This window comes from Microcebus murinus, chromosome 9 (assembly GCF_040939455.1).
Source record: "Microcebus murinus isolate Inina chromosome 9, M.murinus_Inina_mat1.0, whole genome shotgun sequence".
Taxonomy (NCBI): domain Eukaryota; kingdom Metazoa; phylum Chordata; class Mammalia; order Primates; family Cheirogaleidae; genus Microcebus; species Microcebus murinus.
Genome location: NC_134112.1, coordinates 22,119,060 through 22,143,509, shown reverse-complemented (window position 1 = coordinate 22,143,509; position 24,450 = coordinate 22,119,060). Strand labels below are relative to the sequence as shown.

At 40.4% G+C, this 24,450-nt stretch overlaps 1 protein-coding gene across 1 annotated transcript in view; it reads left to right on the top strand.

Annotated features, from left to right (window-relative positions):
- The first annotated feature begins 8,178 nt into the window (after window positions 1-8,178).
- Window positions 8,179-24,450, top strand: part of GARS1 (glycyl-tRNA synthetase 1) — a 47,518-nt gene continuing 31,246 nt past the window's right edge. The window contains exons 1-6 of the mRNA XM_076006330.1: window positions 8,179-8,480; window positions 19,010-19,111; window positions 20,236-20,338; window positions 21,838-21,979; window positions 23,233-23,321; window positions 24,078-24,154. Coding sequence (XP_075862445.1) covers window positions 8,256-8,480; window positions 19,010-19,111; window positions 20,236-20,338; window positions 21,838-21,979; window positions 23,233-23,321; window positions 24,078-24,154 — 738 coding nt within the window. The 5' untranslated portion in view covers window positions 8,179-8,255. The remainder of the gene's footprint in view (window positions 8,481-19,009; window positions 19,112-20,235; window positions 20,339-21,837; window positions 21,980-23,232; window positions 23,322-24,077; window positions 24,155-24,450) is intronic.

Below are 24,450 nucleotides of genomic sequence, written 5' to 3'. Positions count from 1 at the left end.
GCAAAGGTTAGGGTCCCCAGCACTGGGACCTAGCCTCCCTGAGAGTACCACATGACCACTCTCCCTGAGCTCCTGCCACTGTCACTCAGGTGCTATTTGGGAACAACTTCAGGTCTCCATTTCTTCTGGGATCCACAGACCTTTGTTCTATAGATCCTGGCACTCTCTGGCTGCTTCTGCTTCTCACCCTCCAAGGCCCTGAATGGGTACCCTCCCCTCAATCACTAATTAAACAGTTAGGGCATAAGCTCTTCCCTTGACTATACCCTGGGAATCAAGGAGGGAGGGAAGGGAAACATATCTCTTTCCTCCTGCTGTTTCTATCCCAATCAAAACAAATTAAATCTTATAATAAATTACCATGCCTCAGCCATTGACATTATTCCTCAGACTTCAAGGGACCCTGCCTCCTCGCTTTAGAGGACAGAGGCTGAAACAAATCTCTGCTAAGAGAGGCAGGAGTCAAAACGTTGTTATTAGTTCAGAGCCCAGAAGGAGAGTCAAAGAGAATTAATGCAGCCAGACCATCTGGCTTGCTCACAAGCCCGGTTCACTCCTTCTGCACTTAGAGCCTTCTTCAGGGCACCTACCTGCTTTGCCCCCTGCTGTGGGTGCCTGAGCCTAAGGAAATAAGACCCAGAAAATCAAGCCTGAGTTGTCTGCTTTTCAAGTGAAGCAGTGGATGTTTTGCGGGGGAGAGTATTTGAGGCAGGCCCGCCTGCGAGGAGATTAGCTACTTCTCGCCATGGAGCCAAGTCCCTAAGATAGGGGTCGCCACAGAGGATAAGGACATTGATAGGCAACAGAGAGAAATAAAAGAATACACAGAGGCTAAGGTATAGTTTATAGTTTTATATGTATGTAAAAGGATCAGATATAACGCAGCAGGGGTACTTAGGAGATTGGCATATCTCCATAAACGCCAGCAATATGGTTAGATCCATACAGGTTTTTATAATCACATACATCAATTGCCAGTTGTCAAGGTAACATATTGGCATATCAGGGAATGCCGTTGCTAGGGGATACAGGTAGTGGGTTAGGGTCAAAAGTCCTCTCAAGGGGCTTTTAATCTATCTAGGTGAACAAACAGGTACAAAGTCTTTTAGGGGCTAACTTCTAGGTTCTAAGAGGCAGTTGTCAATTAACAAAGGTGTAACAAAAGAGGTATAGTGACTCTCTATTTCTTTGATTAGTTATGGTGGACTTAAAGGTAGACAGGAGAGAGCAGGAAACCCATCTCTGTAAAACAGGTTGTTTATAACCACCGGGGCGCATCTCTGGGCAAAGGGCACTCATTATCTCCGGCTCCCATCCTGTGGGCCATATTTGCCTTGCCTTGTCTTTCAAGACACAGGGAAGCTCACAGATTTTGAGGTACCAGGAAGCCTTCCTAGAAAACATCTCTACCGGAGGTTTGAGAGCTCTCCCATGATAGCAGCCTCTAATAAGTGAACCATTGAGTCCACGAATTCCTTCAGGGCAAAACCCTGCAAACTCCTGTTTCTGTCTTTAATATAGTAATATTGGGTTATACAATAAAATAATGATCTGATGGGCCACATCTCATTAATTCCTCAATCATATTTCTCAACAATGTTGATTGAACGACTATGTGACAGATGCCAAGGCTCTTATGCGGTATAGAAGATTCAGGGAGGACACTACCTCACTGCTAAAGCCCCAAGAAGTCCCTTGAAGGAAACTTACTTCTCAAGGAGAGGGACTGTATACCCAGTTCAGGGAAGACTCCTGTGTTAGTCGTTTATTGTTGTGGAACTAATTACCCCAAAACTTAGCAGCTTGAAAAACAACAAATATTTATTATCTCACTCTTTCTGTGGGTCAGAAATCTGGGGACAGCTTTGCTGGATGGTTCTAGATCAGGGTCTTTCAATGGGTTAGATTCAAGATGTGGGCTGGGGCTGCAGTCACCCAAAGGCCGGATGGGGCAGAAGGACCCGCTCCTGGATGGTTTACTCACATGGCTGTTGGCAAAAGGCTCCAGCTCCCTACTGGCCATTATCACTAATCATAAAAAAGATGGAGTGGTTCTATTAACATTAGGCTAAACAGATTTAAAGATAAGAGGTATAGAGATAAAGAGGAACATTTCACAATAACAAAAGTGTCATTCATCAGGAAGGCATAACAATTATAAATGTGTATGTACCTGATAACAAGTTCAAAATACATTAGCAAACATGACAGAACTAAAGAGAGACATAAACAAATCTACGGTGATGGTTAGAGATTTTAACATCTTCTCTCAGTCATTACAAAATCAGTAATGATTGTGAAAGTTGTCAGAATCAAAATGGAGTCACTTGTGTCAAACTCTAACAAAAATAAATAAATCCAGGAGGCTAAGAAAGGAGGCACTCATGCACACATGCCTGTGATAAGAACTCTTACAAAGACTCTCCAAAGAGCTCTTAAGCACATATGCCTGTAATGAGAACTTTTGCCATGGACTTTGCACACTGCAACTTGCTACACGAGTCACAAAGATAGCATCCGGATGTACAAGAACATTTGCCTGACAACAAACTGTCTCCACTAACAAACTAGCTTAAACTCCTGAAATAACTGAGCCCCCGATGTTCTCTTTGTTTCCAAAGAAATTATATGTGCTTTTCCCTTTTGCCTCTAAAAGCTTTTCTTTGCCTCAATTTCTTTGGATATGTTTATGGTCTCTGGCCTGCATATCCCAGATTTGCAAATCCCTTGCACACTCCTGAATAAACTCAATATCTTTGGAGAATCTCTCTCTGTCTGTTATTTAGGTTAATATGATACAGTCACTAAATGACACTATCAACCACCTTGATCTAATTGACACGTGTACACTACATACAACAAATGTATAATACACACTCTTAAAGTATACATGGACTGTTCACCAAGATATGCCATATGTTGGGACATAAAACAAGTTAATAAATTTCAAGAGTTTTCTTCAGGTCACATGAGAATTAAATTAGATAGCAATAGTAAAAATCCCAGGATATGTTTTAGAAAGCTCCAGATATTTGAAAATTAAATAACATTCTTCTCAATAAATAACAGGTCAAGGAAGAAATCCTAAAGGAAATTAGAAAGTATTTTGAACTAAATGAAAATGAAAACACAATGTATCTAAAATTTGGGGGTTCAACTAAAGTAATACTTAGAGGGAACTCTATAGTTTTAAATGTTTGTTTTAGAAAAGAAGAAAGGCTTAACCATAAATTATCGAAGTTTCCACCTTGAGAAGCTAAAAAAGAACAAGAGTGACAGGTACACTAAAAACCCAGATATCACCACTCTACAATTTATCCATGCAACCAAAAACTACTTGTACCCATAAACCTATCAAAATATAAATTAAAAAAAGAAGACTTCATTATTTTCCTTTTGTTGCCTTCTATTTTGAAGTGAGTTATGCCTCTTCTGTCTTACTTTTCTTGAAGAATTTGTTCTCTTTCCAATTGGCCGAAGCTAAATACTGTGTGAAAATAATAGAAGGGCCAAAGTTATACTTTCAGTTTCTGGTACTGAGGGTGTAAATAATTTAAAAATAAAATCAAAATACAATACAATACAAAAGAGCAGACTGGGTGCAGTGGCACATGCCTATAATCCTAACACATTGGGAGGCTGAGGCAGGAGGATCACCTCAGCCCAGGAGTTCGAGACCGGCCTGGGCAACATAGAGAGACCCCATCGCTACAAAAAAATTTAAAAATTAGCCGGATGTGGTGGTGCACCCCTGTAGTCCTAGCTACTCAGGAGGCTGGGCCAAGAGGATCCCTTGAGAAAGGTGAGCTGGCTTGCCCAAAGAGAAACATCTAAGTCACAGAAATGGCAACGGTGGAAAAGTGAAAACAAGGTCGGGAAACCCCAAAACAAGAGAATTATGGAGAAAGGCTTGCCTAGAGAGAAACATCTGAGTCACAGCACCAAATATGTCAGGTTCTAGTCTGAAATGTCAGTTCTTAGTGAGCTCAACTGTCCAATCAAAGTGGTTCTATGGTGATGTTTGATCCATGGGGAAGTCCCTATCTGGACACCGTAAAACAAGACCCAGACCGTGCTCATGGCTGAAGAATGACCAGATGCACCCATGCAAGGCAAGCAAGAGGTGAAGTTTACTGAGGGGGAGTAAGATGGGATTATAGAAGAAAGAACACAAGCTACTGCCTAGAGACCCTTCTTCCCCTACTTCTGGCTGTCAGCCAGGGAACTGAGTGCTCATCAAACAAGTGGAAGGATGGGTCCCCCACATCGCAGCTAGCCCCGGTGTGGAAAGGTCCCTACAGCCTTACTCTCTACCCCAACTGCTATTAAGGTCCCAGGCTACCTACTTGGATCCATCATTCTCGGGTAAAGCCATGGAAGGACCAAAATGAAACTCATCTGGCCCCTGCCGACTAAAGGACTCCAACACTGGAGCCAAATACTCGCGTACTCCCTTGGAGGATCTCCAGAGCCTGTTCAAGTGGATTCCTCCTGCTGTGGCTCCTTCAGAGAAGTAGCAAAACTGTCCATGGGCAAGACACCTTTTGCCCTGGCAACCCAAACCGCCACTTTCTGCCCTTATGGGAACAGTCGCTGCTGTAGTAGCCACAGGAGGCACATCCCTGGGCCTGCAGCAGTCTGTGGCAGCAGAGACAGCATGAGCCCTGCTAAAAACTAGCCATGCACTTGCCCTCTTACAGGAACAGTTAGATTCGCTGGCGGGGGCCCCCCTAGCAAACTAACTCAATCTTCTAACTGCAGCAGGAGGGGGCACATACTTGTTCTTAAAAGAACAGTGCCGCTTCTATGTTAACAGGTCAGGACAGGTTCAGGACAACATCAGTACCATCCTAGCGTCTGCCTTCAATCTCCAGACATGAGGCAAGACCTCTAGGCCCTGGTGGATGTCCTTAATAATTCCTTTGGTCACCCCGTTACTTTGCATCCTGGGAACTCTTTTTTTTTGAGACACAGTCTCACTGTTGCCTGGTCTAGAGTGCCGTGGCGTCGACCTAGCTCACAGCAACCTCAAACTCCTGGGCTCAAGCAATCTTCCTGCCTCAGCCTCCCGAGTAGCTGGGACTACAGGTGCGCACCACCACACCTGGATAATTTTTTCTGGTTTTAGTTGTTTGGCTTGATGGCCTCTAGACAGGCCAAATGTTGGCCTATGCCAAATGCCAAATGTTGACAAGGACGTGGAGCAACTAGAACTCTTACATATTGCTCGTGAGCATGTAAAATGATATAACCACATTGGAAAAAGTTGTGACATCTAATAAAACTAAATATGCATCTACCCTTCAACCCAGCAATTTCCCACGTAGGTATTTACTGAGAGAAATGAAAATATAGGTCCACAAAAAATGATGTGTAAGAATGTTCACAGCAGCATTATTCATAATAATGAATAGGAAACAACCCAAATGTCTATCAACTAGTGAACAGATTAACAAATTATAGTATATTCATACACTGGAATATTACGAAGCAATAGAAAAGATGAATTACTGATACATAAAGCAACATGGATTAATCTCTCAGACATTATACTCATTGAAAGAAGTCAGACACAGAGTACATATTACATGATTCCATTTATATGACAGTGTAGAACAGAAAAAAATCTAAGAGGGAAGAAATCAAAATAGTGATTGCCTGGTTGTAGAGCGTGGGATGACTAGGACGACATGCAAGGGAACTTGTGGAGTAAGGGAAATGTTCTTTATCTTGGTCAGGGTGGGGGTTACAAGAGGGTATTCCTTTGTTGAAACCCATTGAACTGTACACTTTTGTTCATTTTAACATGTGCAAAATTTATTTCCCTTAAAGAAAATAACTTCAATAAAGAAATACGTTCAGGAGAAGTGGTTCACACTTGTAATACCAGCACTTTGGGAGAATGAGGCAGGAGGATTGCTTGAGGCCAGTATTTCAAGACTAAACTGGACAACAAAGTGAGATACCATCTCTACAAAAAGTAAAAAACAACAAAAAATTAGCCAGGCATGGCAACACACCTGTAGTGTTAGGTGGGAGGAGGATCACTGGAGCTTAGGAGTTCAAGGCTGCAGTGAGCTATGATTGAGCTACTTGAGCTACTACACTCCAGCCTAGGCAACAGAGCAAGACCTCATCTCTAAAAAAAATAGAGAGAAAAAAAATATGATCATGTGTGCACAATGCTAGAGCCTCTTGCAGGGCATCAAAAGAGCCCATCCAAGAGAAAGGCTCTTAAGGTCACTTAAAGCTTCATTAGCTACATGGTAAATCTGCCTCTACCCTCAGTTCATATTCTGGCCCCACACTCACTTAGTAGTTGTGTAATTGTGGACAAGTTAATATCTCAGTGTCTTGAATCCCACATCTGCAAAATGGGATGAACTATGAGCCTATCTCATTGCACTGGGTGAATAAATTTCATGAGATAACTTAAAACACTAACTAGTACATAGTGAACTCTCAACAAACATAAACTATTATCTTGCAGACATAGTATACAAAGGAAAACTGTTTGGGTAATTCTGCTAAGGGCCATGAGGGCCTGTGGAAGTGCCCTGGTAAGGGAAGCCAAATGGTCAGATTTGCCTTCTAGAAATAATGACTGAAGCAGCAGTGGAGAGGATGAATAGGTGGAGGGAAGAATGGATTTGGAGTCCTGTCAGGACTGTCCTAACATGAAAATGGATGAGAGACTATTTATCTAAAGAATAAAAAAAAACAACAGTTGTATTCAAAGTATACAGGATTTGAACATTTTAATAAAAATTTAAATAAAAGTAAACACTAAAATGGTTTTTCACATTTAAAAATATTAAAAAATAAGAGTTGGGCAAGGTAGCACATGCCTGTAATCCCAGCTAGTAGGGAAGCTGAGGCAGGAGGATCTCTTGAGCCCAGGAGTTTGAGGTTACAGTGAGCTATGATTGTACCACTGCACTCTAGCCTGGGAACAGAGCAAGACCCCCAACTCTAAAAAAAAAAAAAAAAAAAATTAAAATAAATTCAAAATTACCTAATAACATAAAAACCAAATAAATTATAATTAATATAAAATCATGAAATAAACATTTTAAAAATATGAAACAGGAAGAGAAGTAACATGGACTTTCATAATACTGGGAAAGGAGACTTCATTATGGTGAGCGTGTCTACTCTTGTGCACTCCTAGGGTGAAATTGTGGGATACAAGGAGGTGTGTGTGGTTAGCTTCGGTAGATACTGTCAGAGTTCTCCAAAGTGGCTGCAGCAGTTCACAGTCCCCTTAGCAGTGTAAGGGAGTCCCAGAGCATCATTTGACATTTTCCATCATTTTCATTTCAGACATTTTTGTGGGTGTGCGCAGTGCTGTTTTTCTAACCAAGACATTATTTTTCTCTTCCCTTTCTGGACAGGGAATCCAGCTTTTCCAGCCACCCCACCCTTCTGACAGGAGGAAGCCATCTCTGGAAGGCTGGTCAGCTGAGGTACCTCCAAGCAGAGGGATTTACCCGGCACCTGGATTCTCCTCTCCACGCCCCTGCGTTAACATGTTTCCCAGCCTTTTGTCATCTCTCCGATTGTTGCCTCTTGCTCTTCCTCGTCTCTCTTGGTCCAAATCCTGCTTGCTCCGCAAAGGCAGATCAGAATTCACCCTCTCTAAAAAGCCTCTGGTGACCCTAACCCCCTACTCCTGCTTCCCCGTTTCCCGGGCTTTTGTTTTGACATTGGCGAGCCGCAGATGTGGGTGACACTGGGCAAATCGTTCACGTCTCAGGGCCTGTCTCCTCATCTGAAGAACACTTAGCAACACGAAGTCTAAGTCCCTATCTGATTTGATGTTTTACGACCCTTTTAGGGCTCAAAGAGCGCGAAAGAGCAGCCACCGAACTGTGCTCAAGCGGGCCAGCCCGGGTGTCAGCGCCGGCGTACGAGCCTATGCTTCGAAGGTCCTCGTGCGTCTGGGTCTGCAGGTCTCGGATGGAGCTGTGTCCTCGCATGTCCACCCTGCTGGGGTGGCCTGACGCACTTCTGTGCAAATCTGTTCGCTCGCAGCCCTGCCCGGCACCCAAAGGTGCAGACAACGCTCCGCCCGGTCCTTCCGGGTTTTGTGTCGAATCTGCGGGCGGCGGCCCGGCGCCGCGCCCCGGGTGCGGAATGTGCGGCTGCGCGCGCGCCGCGGCGTTTACGCGGCGATTTCATCATGCTCCGGGCCGGGCCGCGCGCGCCGCTTCCGCCGCCGCCCCCTCCGGACCGCCCAGGGCCGCCGCCGGCTCATGCCCTCCCCGCGCCCGGCGCTGCTTAGAGCTGCCCGCGCCGCTCTGCTGCTGCTGTCGCTGCCGCCCCGGCTCCCGGCCCGGCCCTCGCTCCCGCCCCGCCGCCTCCTCGGCGCGCCCGCCCGCGCCCCGACCTCGTACCCCGCCGCCGCCGCGCGGAGCAGCATGGACGGCGCCGGGGCTGAGGAGGTGCTGGCGCCTCTCAGGCTAGCCGTGCGCCAGCAGGTACCGGCGTTTCGCGCCCTCCGCTCAGCCTCCCTCCCCAGACCTCTCCGCTGGTCATCCTTCCTCCCCCGGGTACCCGTATGCCTCGTGGGTCACCCCTTCCCTTCCGACTCTGGTGTCTTCCTCGCGTCCCCACGTTGGACCCAAGTCCCCCACGCATCGGCCACCTTCCTCCCTTCGTCCTCCCATCCTCCCTGCTTTCTGGATGACTCCCTCGGTCCCCTTGGAGAGTCTGCCTTCCCGGTCTGTCCTCTTTTCCCAATCCCCGCGCCTCTCAGGTCTGCAGTGGGGCTGGGATCTGTGTCCCCTCGGTCCTCCTCGTGTCCTAACCGAATAACCTTAACTTCAGTGGCCCGGGCTGCGCTGCGCTCTGCGCGCCCTGGGCGTGGAGGCTCCTAATGCTTCCCCGGTCTGTGATGAGCCGAAGCCGCCTGTTCTTCCCATGTGCGCCCAGACTCTCTCCTCTTCGGGATGCTTTGAATAGCGTCTCCTCCTTTACGTCGTCCTTCATTCAGTGCTTAGTCAGCCGAACGGTGGCTGAGAAAATAGAGCTGAAACGTGGATGCGAGGGGGTGTCGAACTTTCTTTTCTAATAGTGCGGTGAATCAGTCCCTCATTCCTCGCGCCTGTCATCTTCTCTGGCTTCTGAAAAGGCCTTTTTGGAGCGAGTGAGCTCTCGGGTCGTGAACCCGGGGAGCCGTAAATGTTGCGGAGTTACTCGGCGAAGTCAGCCATCCTTGGTGTGGTGGAACATCTTGAAATTTGATTTCGCGGAAGGGAGGGAAGGCTGGAGGACTTGGTGACTTAATACAGGCCTCCTTTTCTGGGGGCACCGCGTAAAGGATAGAATATAGAGAGGGCGAGGAAAAGATTATCTCAAATGATTCTCATATCCGGTTAGTTAGGTAGAGCTAAAAGCTTGCCGCAGGACCCTGGGGATCGATGACCTAGTAGTAAACACCAAACGGGTTTCTCCTGCACGGGTGCCTGATGCAATAATTTGCCTTAGCTACGGAGGGAGGAACCCTCTCTCGGAAATAGTTCATTGGAGCACAGCTGCCGCAAATTCAGCAAATTCTGCCACTTTGCAATCTCTACTTCTTGCTAGTTTGAGCCTGATTTAATAGTCTCTTATTTTGAAATTTCACTATGGACTTAGTTTTTTTATTATTGGTATGAGAACACTGTATTCGTATTCTTTGTCTCCCTCCACCCACCTTCCACTCCCCAAATAAAACTAGGTGTGGTTACTTTGTCTTTTCTGTAACTCTCAATTTTTTCCTATATCTTTGCCTTTGGAAGGAAGAATACATCTAATTTGGAAAAAAAAAAAAACCGGTACACACACACACACACCCTCAAACCCCTCCCTCTGCCACGTTAGCCTGGAACTGCAGTGCAAATCATCCATCTGTACTAAGACTGGATTTAGCCAACTCAAGGAAACTTTGATCCTGGAACAGCCTTCCAGTGTTACTGTTGTCTCATGTATTGTTTATGTTGTCTGATTACATTTTTTGTACTTTAAGATATTTTTGAATATGTGAATTAGTTTATGTAAGTTAATTTGGGTTCTTCTAATTTTCCAAGAACATGCATCGGTTAATTAATTGCTTAGAATGTTGAATCATATTGAGTCCACTGTCAGCTGGAAGGGAATTTAAAGATCGTCTGGATATCTCATTTGCATATGGGGAAGTGAGATACACTGTTACCTCTATGTATTTTACATATTTCCATTGTGAAGTTTGTCCAGTTGAAGACCTACCTCCCTGGAGTGGGATTTTTAAGGAATTTAACAACTGTTCTTGTTAGTGGCACGGTTTTCATATAAATCTGCTGGTCTGGAAAATGAATGAAATGAGCCTGTCACTTTACGAAAACAGCTGATAGTATTTGTGGCCAATAATAAAATTCAAGCTTTCCGGAAATTTGGGAATTTGGGGAAACTTGATATTGTGAGTCTGGCAGCTCCACAGAACTTAAAGACTTTTCTGATGAGATAAGTGGTGATATTAGCAAATGTGGATTTTTTTGATATTGTATAATAAATAGGTTAATATTTGGAAAATCTGCATAACTCATTTAAGCAGTATTTTCTAAATGACTAAAGCATGATGCTATAAAATCAGATATTGGTAAAAGATCCACTCAAAGTCTAAGATACATTAATGAATTTAATGTAACAGAGTACAGAAAGTTCGTTGCTGTAGTTTCTTAATTAGAAATAACCTTGAAACTACCACTTGTCAGAGTTTCAAAGTAGTATCAAAGAAGGATATCTACAATTATCTGAAAAGGCTTTTAAAATTCTCCTCCCTTTTCCATATGATTTTCTTCATATACTTTACCCAAGACAGATATGAGAATCTGGCTGTCTTCTATTAATATAAAAATTAAGAGATTTGCAAAAATGATAAAACTGTTACTCTGTCATTATTCTGTCACTATTTTTTATTTTGGAAAATAGTTATTTTCGTAAAATTTTTTATGCATGTTAACATATATTGAACTTTTATCATTTTAAATGAATTGATAAATATTTTTTAAATTTCCATTTTAATTTCTGATATAGTAAATACTGATAGTCCACATAAACAAAAGCTTGGAGGGGTCCTCAGTGATTTTTAACAGTATAGAAGAGTCCTGGCACCACAAAGTTTTAGAACTGCTGCTTTGGGGGAATGGAATTATCCAAATTATATGAAGACAGATTTGGACTGCTGTCTGGAACACAGCTCCTGTTCCCCAGTTGGTTTTTTCCTTTACAGCCAAGGGTTTTCTCCTATACTCTCGCTGTCTTAACTTTCTCATTTTCCATTCATTCTTCAGTCTTCTGCACTCACTCTGCCTTTGGCCTCTACCACTCCTCTTGCCTACTACCCTACAGGGCACTTTTCTGTGATCATCACGTTTTACTTGTCTTCAGCATGTAGCTGTTGCCCACTCTTGCCTGTCCAGGAATTGATTTTTCCCCCCTCTGGCTTTGTCTGAATATTAAGTGAGATTCAGTAGTTGAAGAAATATATGTCTCAGAGTCTCTTGGTGCAAGTAGGATCTGTTAAGATGATTTTTACCTGATCTGGAGGATTAGAGAGGAACTTGTGTAGAGATTTGGTGAGGTGTTTTCAGTATCATTGTACTTAAGAGGCCACTCTAAAATGATTTAGGTGGATGTGGCTTGATGGTCTAACAGAGTAACTAGTATGTAGAAAAGTAACCAAGGAGGATTTTTTTTAGCCTGTCGTGGAACTTAATAATTGTTGAGATAGACGAGGTTTTGAAGACTTGCTAGATGGACTTTCTTTGTACTCCTTACTTTTTATGTTGATGAGGATTAAATACTAGTGGCAAGATAGTCTAGTAATTCAGAGTCTAGGCTCTGAAATTATGTTTACAGAGTTTTGATCCTAACTTTATTGTCTATTAGCTGATGACCTTAAGCAAATGATTTAATCTTTCTGTAGCCAAACTTCTTCATCTGTAACATGGAAATGGAGTTATAAATGTTAAAATAGACCAATATGTGAAGTGCTGAGAATATTGCCCACAGTACCATAGTAAGCTTTTGGTAAAAGGTGAGATATTATTCTGAAATGATTGTGGCTTATTGGAATGCTGGTTTTATCAAACCATTGCTGACACAAAGCTCATATATTTTCTTGTAATTGAAAGTTTGATAATATTTGAACCTTTGTAAAAGAATTGACATCTTCTGACATTGGTAAGATGAGATGAGAGAAAAAAGTCTTTTTAAGTGATTTCTTGGGAGGTCTTTAAATGATTTACTCTCTAAATCACTAATGATGTGAATAGATGCATGGGTAACAGAACATGGGGTTCAGCATTTCAGGATTTCTTTTGGAATTGGGGGCAACACAGTAAAACTCAGACCCTAGTAATAGTGAAAGGACTTCTTAGCATGAAGAGCCTTGGGTTTTCCTCTGCTTTGATTTTTCTAGACAGAGAGTGCCTGTTAAAAGCTCTTGCTTAATCTACAAAGGGCAAATGAAAAGTTTATGACATTTTTGTCAATAGTTATAAAACATTTGGAAATCTGAGATCAACTCAATTTGAATAAAAACCTTCTAGCCATGTGTGTAAAACCAAATATCTTACAGAGGTGAGAGATGTTTTCTTGTTTTTCTTGGCTAACTGAATATACACCATGAATATATATGAAGGATCCAAGAGGAAGATCCCTTGGAATAATTTTCTCATCTAATAACTACTCTGCTTTATAATCACAGACTCTTAGTTCTAATATATATCATTATGGTAAGAAATTATCCAGGAACTAAACCTCGAGTGGATGTTTCCTAAGAGTGATTTAGAGATGTTGATGGTATTTCATGTCAGTTTTATTCAGTATACACACAGAAAACTCCAAAATAGAGTTGAGTGGTAAAGAAAGAAGAAAAATAATTAGAAATTAGGAATCCTTAAGTACTTTCATTCCATGTCTGGATCACCTCCAATTCTTTTGTTTTCAGAACTGGATCATTATAAATCGTGATTTTAATTATTCCATTATTCAGAATAAACATAACTATTTCCTTTCTTCACTGAGACTTTAGAGATGATTAACTCAGAGTAGGAATCCTTACTCTCACACTACTTCTGTGATAGCTTAAATATATGTGTGCCTAATTCTGTACCTGACCCTTAAAAGACAAAGAAGTAATTCCAGACAATGAATTTTAAATTCTTTCTACCTATTAACTTATGGTCTTGCTTCCCAGGGCCTTTTGAGAAGCTCCAAGAGAAACTTAAATGAATTGCGTGGGAGTGCCAGTGCTTGACACATTGGGGAGACATTCAGGAGAAAGACTTGTCTACTTCTTTCAGATGTTCAGAAAGTACTACTACCTCTTCAGAACAAAGGCTCCCACAGTCTTCTCATCCCCATCATATTGCACAATTAGTGAACACTTATGAGGTAGGGGTTCTGACAGGTAGAGGAATGAGTAAAGAATAAGCCAGTGATATTTACCGGATAGGAAGTATAATACTTGGCACAATGCTAGGTTTAGGTTGCAATATCAGTTAACACATATTTGAGTGCCAGAATTCCTGTCCTAAGAGAGCCTCCTTTATAGTGACAGGTATAGATAAAATGCATGTACATGAATTAAATAAGCGGATGCATTCATAGGGTGATTTCATATTTTGTAATGAAGAAGATAAAATGAAGTTAGGTGACTGGAGATGTTGCTTTAGCTAGAGAGGTCAGCATAATAGTATACAAACTGCTTGTATAACAGACCAGATTTGTATATGATAAGAGAATGAGGGGAATAACTATAGGCATACCTCAGATATTGCGGGTTTGGTTCCAGAACACTTCAATAAAGTAAATATTGTAACAAAGCAAATATTGAAATAAAGCAAGTCACACAAATTTTTTGGTTTCCCAGTGCACGTAAAAGTTATGTTTATATTGCAGTCTCTTTAAGTGTGGAGTAACATTATATCTAAAAAATAATGCATATACCTTAATTTAAAAATACTTTATTGCTTAAAAATGCTAATGATCATCTGAGCCCTCAGTGAGTCATACTTTTTTTGCTGGTGGAGGGTGTTGCCTCGACGTGGATGGCTGCTGACTGATCAGAGATGGTGGTTGCTGAAGGCTAGGATGGCTGTGGCAATTTCTTAAAATATTATAAGACAACAGTGAAGGTTGCCATATTGATTGACTCTTCTTTTCACAAAAGATTTTTTCTGTGTTGTGTGATGCTGTTAGCATTTTACGCACAGTAGAACTTCTTTCAGAATTGGAGTTAGTCCTCTTAAACCCTTCCATTGCTTTATCAACTAAATTTATGTAATATTCTAAATCCTTTGTTTTCATTTCAACTATGTTCATAGCATCTTCACCAGGAGTAGATTCCATCTCAAATCAGTATTTCCTGCTTCACCTTGCACTTTTATGTCATGGAGACAGTTTCTTTCCTTAATCCTCATGAACCAACCTCTGCTAGCTTCAGACTTTTCTTCTGCAGCTTCCTTACCTTTCTCAGATGTCTAAGAATTGAAGAGAGTTTGTTCTGCATTAGGCTTTGGCTTAAGGGAATGTTATGGCTAGTTTGATCTTCTTTCCAGATCACTAAACATCTCTCCATATTGGCAATAAGGCTGTTTCTTATCATTCGTGTGTTCACCCGTGTAGCACTTTATTTTTCTTCTTTTTATTTGTATAGCCTAGAAAAATGCAAAGAAAAAGCTCCTGTCATCACCCTTGGCTAACTGTTTGGCACAAGAGGCCTAGTTTTCTACCTGTCTTGGCTTTCAACATGCCTTCCTCACTAAGCTTTAAAATCATTTCTAGCTTTTTTTTTTTTTTTTTTTTTTTTTTTGAGACAGAGTCTCGCTTTGTTGCCCAGGCTAGAGTGAGTGCCATGGCGTCAGCCTGGCTCACAGCAACCTCAAACTCCTGGGCTCAAGCAATCCTGCTGCCTCAGCCTCCCAAGTAGCTGGGACTACAGGCATGTGCCACCACGCCCGGCTAATTTTTTCTATATATATATATTAGTTGGCCAATTAATTTATTTCTATTTATAGTAGAGACGGGGTCTCGCTGTTGGTCAGGTTGGTTTCGAACTTCTGAGCTCAAAGGATCTGCCCGCCTTAGCCTCCCAGAGAGCTAGGATTACAGGCGTGAGCCACCACGCCCGGCTCCATTTCTAGCTTTTGATTGAAAGTGAGAGACATGCAAACTCTTCCTTTCGCTTGAATACCTAGGGGCATTGTATGGTTATTAACTGGCCTAATTTCAATATTGTTGTGTTTCAGGCAATAGGAAAGCCTGAGGAGAGGGAGAGTGACAGTAACTACGGGTCATTGGAACAGTTGGAACACACATATTTATTAAGCTAATTGTCTCATATGAGTGTGATTCATGGTACCTCAAAAGAATTATAGTAGTAACATCAAAGAGCACTAATCACAGATCACCATCACAGATATAATAATAATGAAAAAGTTTGAAATATTGCAAGAATTACCAAAATGTGACAGAGACATGACGTGAACACATACGGTTGGAAAAATGGCACCGGTAGACTTGCTTGCCACAGACATTCAATTTGTAAAATCCACAATGTCTGTGAAGTGCAATAAAATGCGATATGCCTTTATTTTATTTTATCTCATTTCATTTCATATTTTGGAGACAGAGTCTTGCTCTGTCGCCTGGGCTAGATAGAGGGCAGTGGCATTAGCCTAGCTCACTGCAACCTTAAGCTCCTGGGCACAAGCAATTCTCCTGCCTCAGCCTCCTAAGTAGCTGGGTCTGTCTACAGGCGTGTACCACCATGCCTGGCTAATTTTTCTCCCATCCAAGTACTAAACAGGCCCAACCTGCTTAGCTTCTGAGATCAGATGAGATCCAGCGCGTTCACGGTGGTATGGCTATGGCTTAATTTTTCTATTTTTTGTAGAGATGGGGTCTCGGTCTTGCTCAGGCTGGTCTTGAGCTCCTGAGCTTAAGCAATCCTCCCACCTCAGCCTCCCAGAGTGCTAGGATTACAGGTGTGAGCCACTGTGCCTGGCCAAGATACGCGTTTAATTCCATAGCTCTTTGCTATATCAGACCCAGTGTTCCCTTTCTATAATACATCAAGTATTAATAAGATTCATACAAAATATCAACCTAGATTTAATTTAAAAAAATATATATAATGCTCTAAATATAATACAAAGAAGTGAAAAAGCAATTTATAATACATTTATAATATGTATTTCAGTATATAAATTCTTACGTATGACTCCGCTGTGAAGTTATAATGACATAAGCAGCTGCTTGCACCTATCCATGAATTTGCAATGAATGCAGTTGCTTTAAATGCACACTGATAAAGGTATATTGTGTCGGTTGCTCAGGTACCGTAGTAGCACTGTCATTGGTGACATGTTTTGCATTCTTAAAAAAATAAAGAACTTCCTTGAGGAACAACTCTTTGTAAAACTAAACAAAACAAGATCAGTCTTTATTTATTTTTTGACATAGGGTCTCACTCTGTTGCCCAGGCTAGAGTGCAGTGGTATGATCATAGCTTCCTGCAGCCTCACATTCCTAGGCTTAAGCTATCCTTCTGCCTCAGCCTCCTGAGGAGCTAGGTATCCTCTTTTAAATTGCATTTTATTGCATGTATTCCTGGAAAATTCAGTGTATGTTAAAACTGTGGGGAAACACTTATGATTATGTGTAAGCAGAGTCAGGTTCTAGGTTCAGATAATTACATTTGTCTACTCAAGACAACTTCAAGGGGAGAAATGTCCTCAAGGAACAATTGTAAGGTTCGAATATTTGAGAAATGCTTTATAAAGGATATGGTAGAATGTCGGTAAGTGAAGGGAAGCACTTTTGGGTCAGAGAATAAACATTGAAGGCGTGCTGCTAGAAACAGTCACCAAATTAGGAATGCCATGTGTTTGTGAAAAGAAGGCTTACAAGATGGGTGAGAAATGACATGAATTAGAGTAATTTGGAGCCAGGTCTAATCTTAGCGTAGATACCTTTGTATGGGAAAGACACTAGTAATTGGTTGTAGCAATCTATTCTATGAGGGGTGAAAAGGAGGGATTAGATTGAAAATTTTGAAGACCAAGCATTAGAAATAAAGAAGCATAACTTTATGTTTCTTGCTTGGGAAGGGGTAGATTTGTTGCCATTAACAGATGGAGAGCATACACAGGAGAAGGAACAGGTTTGGGGTAGAGCAAATAGTTGAGTTTGCAGTTTCTGTGGCCACACCAAAGTTGAAGTGCTTTGTAGCATAATAACAGCTATCATTTTGTGTATGTCTGCTGTGTGTTAGTACTGTTAAAAATTATTTAAAGTGTTTTATTCTTTATAACAATGCAATGAGGTATAAGTGTTATTTTGACTTTATAATGGAGGGAGCTCAGAGTTAATTTTTAAAGAGACAGAGTCTCGCTCTGTCGCCAGGGCTAGAGTGCAGTGGCATGATCTTAGCTCATGTAACCATGAACACCTGGGTTCAAGCCATCCTCCAGCCTCAGCCTCCCAAGTAGCTGGGACTACAGGTGTGTGCCATTGTGCCTGGCTAATTTTCAAATTTTTTGTAGAGACAGGGTCTCACTGTGTTGCCCAGGCTGATCTTGAACTCTGGCTCAAGCTGTCCTCCCACTTTGGCCTTCCAGCCTCACAAAGTGCTGGGATTATGGGCACCACACTTGGCCTTTAACCCTTTTTAAGCACTGTATTTTACTACAGCTTGTCTAGGTGTGGATTTTTGTTTTGTGTACTGTTTAGATTTCCGCATGCTTTCTGCATCTTAGAAATCATGTCTTTGAGCAGTTATAGAAAATAGAAAATATTTTAGCCATTATCTTTTCAAATATTGCCTTTTAATGCAATTTTTTATTCATCCATATTCTGGGTAGATAAATATTACACTCATTCTCTCCTCTATGTCTCTTTACATCTATTTTTCATTTTAAATTCCATACTCGTCTGGATAATTTCTTTAGGTCCATCTGCTAGGTCACTAATTCTTTCTTCAGTTGTCTGATCTGCTGTTTAACCTGTCCAGTGAGGTATTTTTCTTTTTTTCTTTTTATTCAGCTGCTAGAATGGGAGAATTTTTAATTCTAGTGATTCATTTCCATATGATCTTTATTGTTCTTTTTCAAGCTACATGATTGTTTTTGATAGTTTCTTATTCTTGCTCATATTTTTGACTCCTCCTTTTATTTGTTTTAAACATGTTTAAGCATTTAAAAATATTCAATCATTCTAATACTTTTGGAGAATCTAATTTCGTTTTCATTCTGCTGAGTCTTACTCATGGTGGCTTGTTTCCTCATTGGTGTTTGAATTTTGAGTTGAGCACTTACTATGTGGTAGCCTTAACCTGCGAAAATCCTGAAAGGCCTATGTGGAGGGTCTGCTCCTCCAGAAAATAATTGCTCCTTTCAGACATCCAAGGGCTCTATCAATTTGACAACTTTCATTTCTCATTCCATGTAGATAGTGTTTTGTTTGTTTTCTCAGATTACCTATCCCACCACATTACTGTAAATGCGGAATCAGTATACAATAGTAGGTTGTTGGAATTGAATCAAATACCTCAAGACAAATTAGCAAGGAGAAAATCCTGACTGTAAGGAAAGGGGGCAAAGGAAGATAGCCAGTAGTGACTGTGAAGAATGGTCAGAGAAATAGGTGGAAAACTAAGAGTAATTTACTGGTTCTTCTGTGTTCCAAGCACAAATCCTGCTCTTTCCTACTTTCTATCAATGCTTTTCTTGCCTGCTTCTCAACCACCCACCCCGCAATTGAAAAAAGCATAGTTATTTATTAACTTGTTTGTATGTTCTTCTGGATAATAGATGCTGAGGGCAGAAACCTTCAGTTATTCGTAATGTCCTCTCACATTATAAACATTTGAATTGCATCATTCTTACACAGATACTTTTTTAAAGGCATGCTTAGAAACACATTCCTAACATTTCTTGACTTCTGAAACCAATCCTGAGTATAAATTCTCTTTGTTGGCTAGGGAGATCTTGTGCGAAAATTGAAAGAAGATAAAGCACCCCAAGTAGATGTAGACAAAGCAGTGGCTGAGCTCAAAGCCCGGAAGAGAGTTCTGGAAGCAAAGGTGAGTCTTGGGATGCTGACATAAGTTAGCATAAGGCACATAAGTACATATAGGATTGTTCATCTTAATTTAATCATTTTGGGTGGTAGGGACCTAAAAAAGTTTCAGAATAGCATCATTTGGGTTATCTATTTATCCAGAATGCCTTTTCCTCCCTCTCCCCTAACTGGCAGGCTCCTCATCATTTCAAAGTGTAACTCAAAATGTCACCTTTTCTATAAAGCCTTCCTAACCCCTGGTTCCACCCAGCGCCCCCCAAATCCTAGACTCAGTGGGCTACATAAATTTCCCTGGAAGGCACTGTGCTCTTTATGAATTCTCCTATGCCTGGAAGTAATGGTTTTCTTGTTTTTTTGTTTTTTGTTTTTTTTTTTTGAGACAGAGTCTCACTTTGTTGCCCAGGCTACAGTGAGTGCCGTGGAGTCAGCCTAGCTCACAGCAACCTCAAACTCCTGGGCTCAAGCAATTCTGGTGCCTCAGCCTCCCGAGTAACTGGGACTACAGGCATGTGCCACCATGCCCGGCTCATTTTTTCTATATATATTAGTTGGCCAATTAATTTCTTTCTATTTATAGTAGAGACGGGGTCTCGCTCTTGCTCAGGCTGGTTTGAACTCCTGACCTTGAGCAAGCCGCCCGCCTCGGCCTCCCAGAGTGCTAGGATTACAGGCGGTTTTCTTGTTTTAATTTTGTTTTTCTTTTAAGGAAAGAAAAACATCTGTCTGTCCATCTGACACCTGCTTCTAAACCTTTCAAACAATAAACCCTCCATCTCTAAACTTAAATAGTTTGCAGTTTTAAAATCACCATTTTGCTATAGTGATCTATTAATATTAAATATTCAGATATTATATATATTGCTTATCAGTATCTACATCTAAGGAGGCTTAATCTTATAATCTTGGAAATGACCATATGCTTTCCTAATAATTAAGTAAAATCATCTTTTTTGTTACTCAAAGGGGAAGAAATAGCTAAGTCTTCTAATTTTTTAACTTATTGTAATCTTGTCTATTTGATAAATTTTATATTGAATTTTGCTAAGGAATAAATTAAATTCAGGTATAGAGTTCACATTCCCACCCACTCCTCCAATTACACACTTTTTATTTTATCCCTCACAGGAGCTGGCATTACAGCCCAAAGATGACATTGTAGACAGAGCAAAAATGGAAGACACCCTAAAGAGGAGGTTTTTCTATGATCAAGCTTTTGCTATTTATGGAGGTAGGGGAATAATGATAGAAAGAACAATTGTGTTGTTAGTGGTTCCAATACTGGTCTTAAATTAAGAAGTTGGCTTGCTAATTGGTATCTAATTGTGTCAGGTCACGTAAAGCAGATGGTAGATATTTTGCTTTTATTTGTTTAGAGTTGCCGTTTGGTGTAATACCTGTTGTTCTTTCTCTCCACCTTATTTGTTCTTTTGTTATTATTATTTCAAAGTATTATGGGGGTACAAATCTATTTGGTTACATGGATTGCTTTTGTAATGCTCGAGTCAGGGTTAAAAGTGTGCCCTTTACCCAGATAGTGTTCATTGTACCTGTTGGGGTAGGTTTTGCCCATTCTCTCCTTTCCTTTATTTCTTCTTTTTTTGAGACAGAGTCTCACTCTGTTGCCCAGCTGGAGTGCCGTGGCCTCAGCCTAGCTCACAGCAACCTCAAATTCCTGGGCTCAAGCAATCCTTCTGCCTCAGCCTCCCAAGTAGCTGGGACTACAGGCACGCGCCACCATGCCGGCTAATTTTTTCTATATGTTTTAGTTGGCCAGTTAATTTTCTTTCTACGTTTAGTAGAGATGGGGGTCTCGCTCTTGCTCAGGCTGGTTTCGAACTCCTGACCTTGAGCGATCCACCCGCCTTGGCCACCCAGAGTAAGTGCTAGCATTACAGGTGTGAGCCACTGTGCCCGGCCTATTTATTCTTGAAGACTGCTTTTTTCCGTTAGGATGTAGGGAATTGTTGGGGGCCCAAGTGTTAAGCATTTGATATGTCCATGTATTTACATACTCCTTTTAAAAATACGGTGGAAACTTAGGAGTAATAGAGGGCCATTATAGTACTAGCTAACTGTATTGTGACCCTTCACACAAGGGCAGTGATAAAACAGAGTCCTTAGATTATTCTTCATAGGTATGTAGATAAATCACATCTTTCTGAATGCTATATGAAGGTATATAGGCAAAAACAATTCATTGATTAAATGTACAGCTATTATATATTTTTCACAGTCAACAGATTATTACATTAGACTTTTAGTATTTACCAGTGAAACTTGATTCAAGTTTGGCAAAGCAGATCTCTAAATGTTTAACTTCGTAAAGTTTAAATAGAGGCTCAAGAATAAATTAGAGACTTGGGTGCTAAAATTTTAGACCATTGTTATCAGTTGCTGTGACAGATTATTTTCTGATTTCTGTGGCAGAAAACTATACTCTGCTTTTTCATTCTGTTATATATGGGGGGACTTCTTTTGTTTTAAAGTTTGGGCTAATTCTATTTGAAATCATAAATATGGAAGTAGGAAGTGGAGTAAGAGCTTATTTACTTCTATGAGGTAGCTGGAAGTAAGGCTCTTTGGTATTGAGGTATTTGCTTCATTGACTTTAATGCATTTTCGGGGGGAGTATGTGAAGTCTTGGAGGTATCAGTTTCTTACCTCTCCTTGCCTTCATTTGTTTAGAGTAACAAGGTAAAATGCACATTTTCCTTTCATATTTTACAGGTGTTAGTGGTCTGTATGACTTTGGGCCAGTTGGATGTGCTTTGAAGAACAATATTATTCAGACCTGGAGGCAGCACTTTATCCAAGAGGAACAGATCTTGGAGATTGATTGCACCATGCTCACCCCTGAACCAGTTTTAAAGTAAGATCCTAATCTGAGAGGGGAAATTCCTTAATACACATATTTAAATAACTTTCTGATTACAAAAAGCTATTAGTGTTCATGTAGAAAATCTGGAAAATATAAGAAAACAAAGAAATCTATACTTACTGCTCACAGATAGCCATGTTAAAATTGTTGTGTATTTATTCTTTTAGTCTTTTTTTCTGTATGTCCCTGTACATTTCAGTGTTAGCACACTGCCTATTTTTTTGTAATGTAGGAGAGCATTTACTCATGTCATTAAATATTCATTTGAAGCATTTTTAATGACAGCATAGTATTCTTTTTTATGGATATGCCAGTTTATTTAGTTGATGCCATATTGTAGACATTTAAGGCATTTCTGATTTTTGACTGCACTAAACATCTTGATAGATGGATTTTGTGTATATCCCTGATTATTTCCTTAGTATGCTTTCCTCAATAATTAAGTAAAATCAGAAGTTCTGAGCAAAGGTATGTGCATATATTTTCAGTGAAATACTTTAGTATTTGTAAAGAATACATACGTTTCCATGTAGAAATGTAGATTATTCCTACCAACATTGTTGAAAGTAGGGCCGAATTTCTTGAATATAAAACTGTGAAAGAGGAAATTACCATTTTATATCTTGTCACTATTCATTTAATGTTGCCTGATAAAGCGCTAATTTTTACTACTGACATCCTTTAGGTGGTCTTAATTTCAGCCAATTAGGACAAGAGGAATTACTGATGAAGGATAAGATCAGGACTGCCTATTCTTTTAGCTATTTGTTCCACCAATAGGAACTGTGTAGAGGTAATACCAGTGTCAGTACAGATTTCAGTGGCAGAAAACTCTTTCCTTAAGGTTTAGTGTCTGTATTGAGCTATCACAAATTCTTAGCTAGTTAAATTTCTGATGATTTTGGCCTTTGCTTAGATCACTAATAAAAATGGCATGGACGTGGATTAATTGATTCTGAAAATCAACAGTCTTTATAACAACTTGTGAAAAAGTATAGCTTTAGTTAATGTCTTTTTTCCTGTGGGAAGGAGGAAAGTAGGAGAGGGTAAGAGTAGATTTGAGTAACAATTTTCTCTGGTGTGCATTACTATCTATCATGGATATATCACTGCAGATATGTGACCTTCTGTCTTTGAGATACTCAGATATAAACTATGGATAAACATACTGAAGGGGGATTGTTTTATAAGGTAATATCTACATATTTGAGAATGACAGATTGGTTTGACATTTGTTAACTTAGGACCTCTGGCCATGTAGACAAATTTGCTGACTTCATGGTGAAAGATGTAAAAAATGGAGAGTGTTTTCGTGCAGACCATCTACTGAAAGGTATGGTTCTTCATTTCCTTCAGGTAGGATTAATCAAAACAAAGGGTTTAAATTAAACTTTTTTCTCAGAATTTTTCCATTAAAATTTTTATTGAGGCATAACATACAAAGAGTAAATTGCACAGATCTTAAGTATACAGATCAAGTCCTTTTTTTAAAAAAGTTATATACAGATAATTAGTTATATGCAGATGATTTTTCTAATTAAAAAAAGAATAAAGATAATATCATGACTGTCCCTATAAAATCAACCATGGGATTCATATAAGTTAACATCATCCTGGGAATTATATTTTAACTGTCCAATATGGAAATTCAAAAGTGTATTGTCAGGGTATGGTGGCTTATGCCTGTAATCTGAGCACTATGGGAGGCTGAGGTGGGAGGATTGCTTGAGCCTAGGAGTTCAAGACCAGCCTAGGTAACATGGCAAGTCCCTGTCTCTACCAAAAAAAAAAAAAAAAGAAAAATTAGCCAGGTGTGCTGGAATGTGCCTGTAGTCCCAGCTACTGGGGAGGCTGAGGTGGGAGAATCATTTGAGCCCCAGAGTTAGAGGTTGCAGTGAGCTCTGATCACACCACTGCAGTCCTTATAAGAGACAGACTGAGATCCTGTCTCAAAAAAAGTCAATTAAAAAATAATTAAAAAAAGAAATGAAAAGCCACAAGAATCAGGCAAAAGATATGTTAAAAAAATACATTGTCCTGCTTTTTTCCATTGATTGAAATTGACACAAATTAACACTGTTTTCTGTAGCTCATTTACAGAAATTGATGTCTGATAAGAAGTGTTCTGCTGAGAAGAAATCAGAGATGGAAAGTGTCTTAGCTCAGGTGAGTACTTTGGAGATGTTATCAGAGAAACCTAAGTAGTTGTTGTCCTTTCAGCATTTGATAACTTTTGAATTCCATATTATGCTGACACTCTTCACCATTGTAAAGAAGGAGAGTTTACCTTCTGTCTCTGATAACATCTCTTTTTGCATTTTTATTTTCTTCTTTGTCTTTTGTGGCTCACCGTTTATTTCAACCAAAACTAACAAGTCAGTGTAACTAGGCTTTAAAATTGTCTCTCCTTGGAAACCAGTTTTCTGAATTTAGTAGCTAAAGCCAGAGGAGTAACTGCTGGT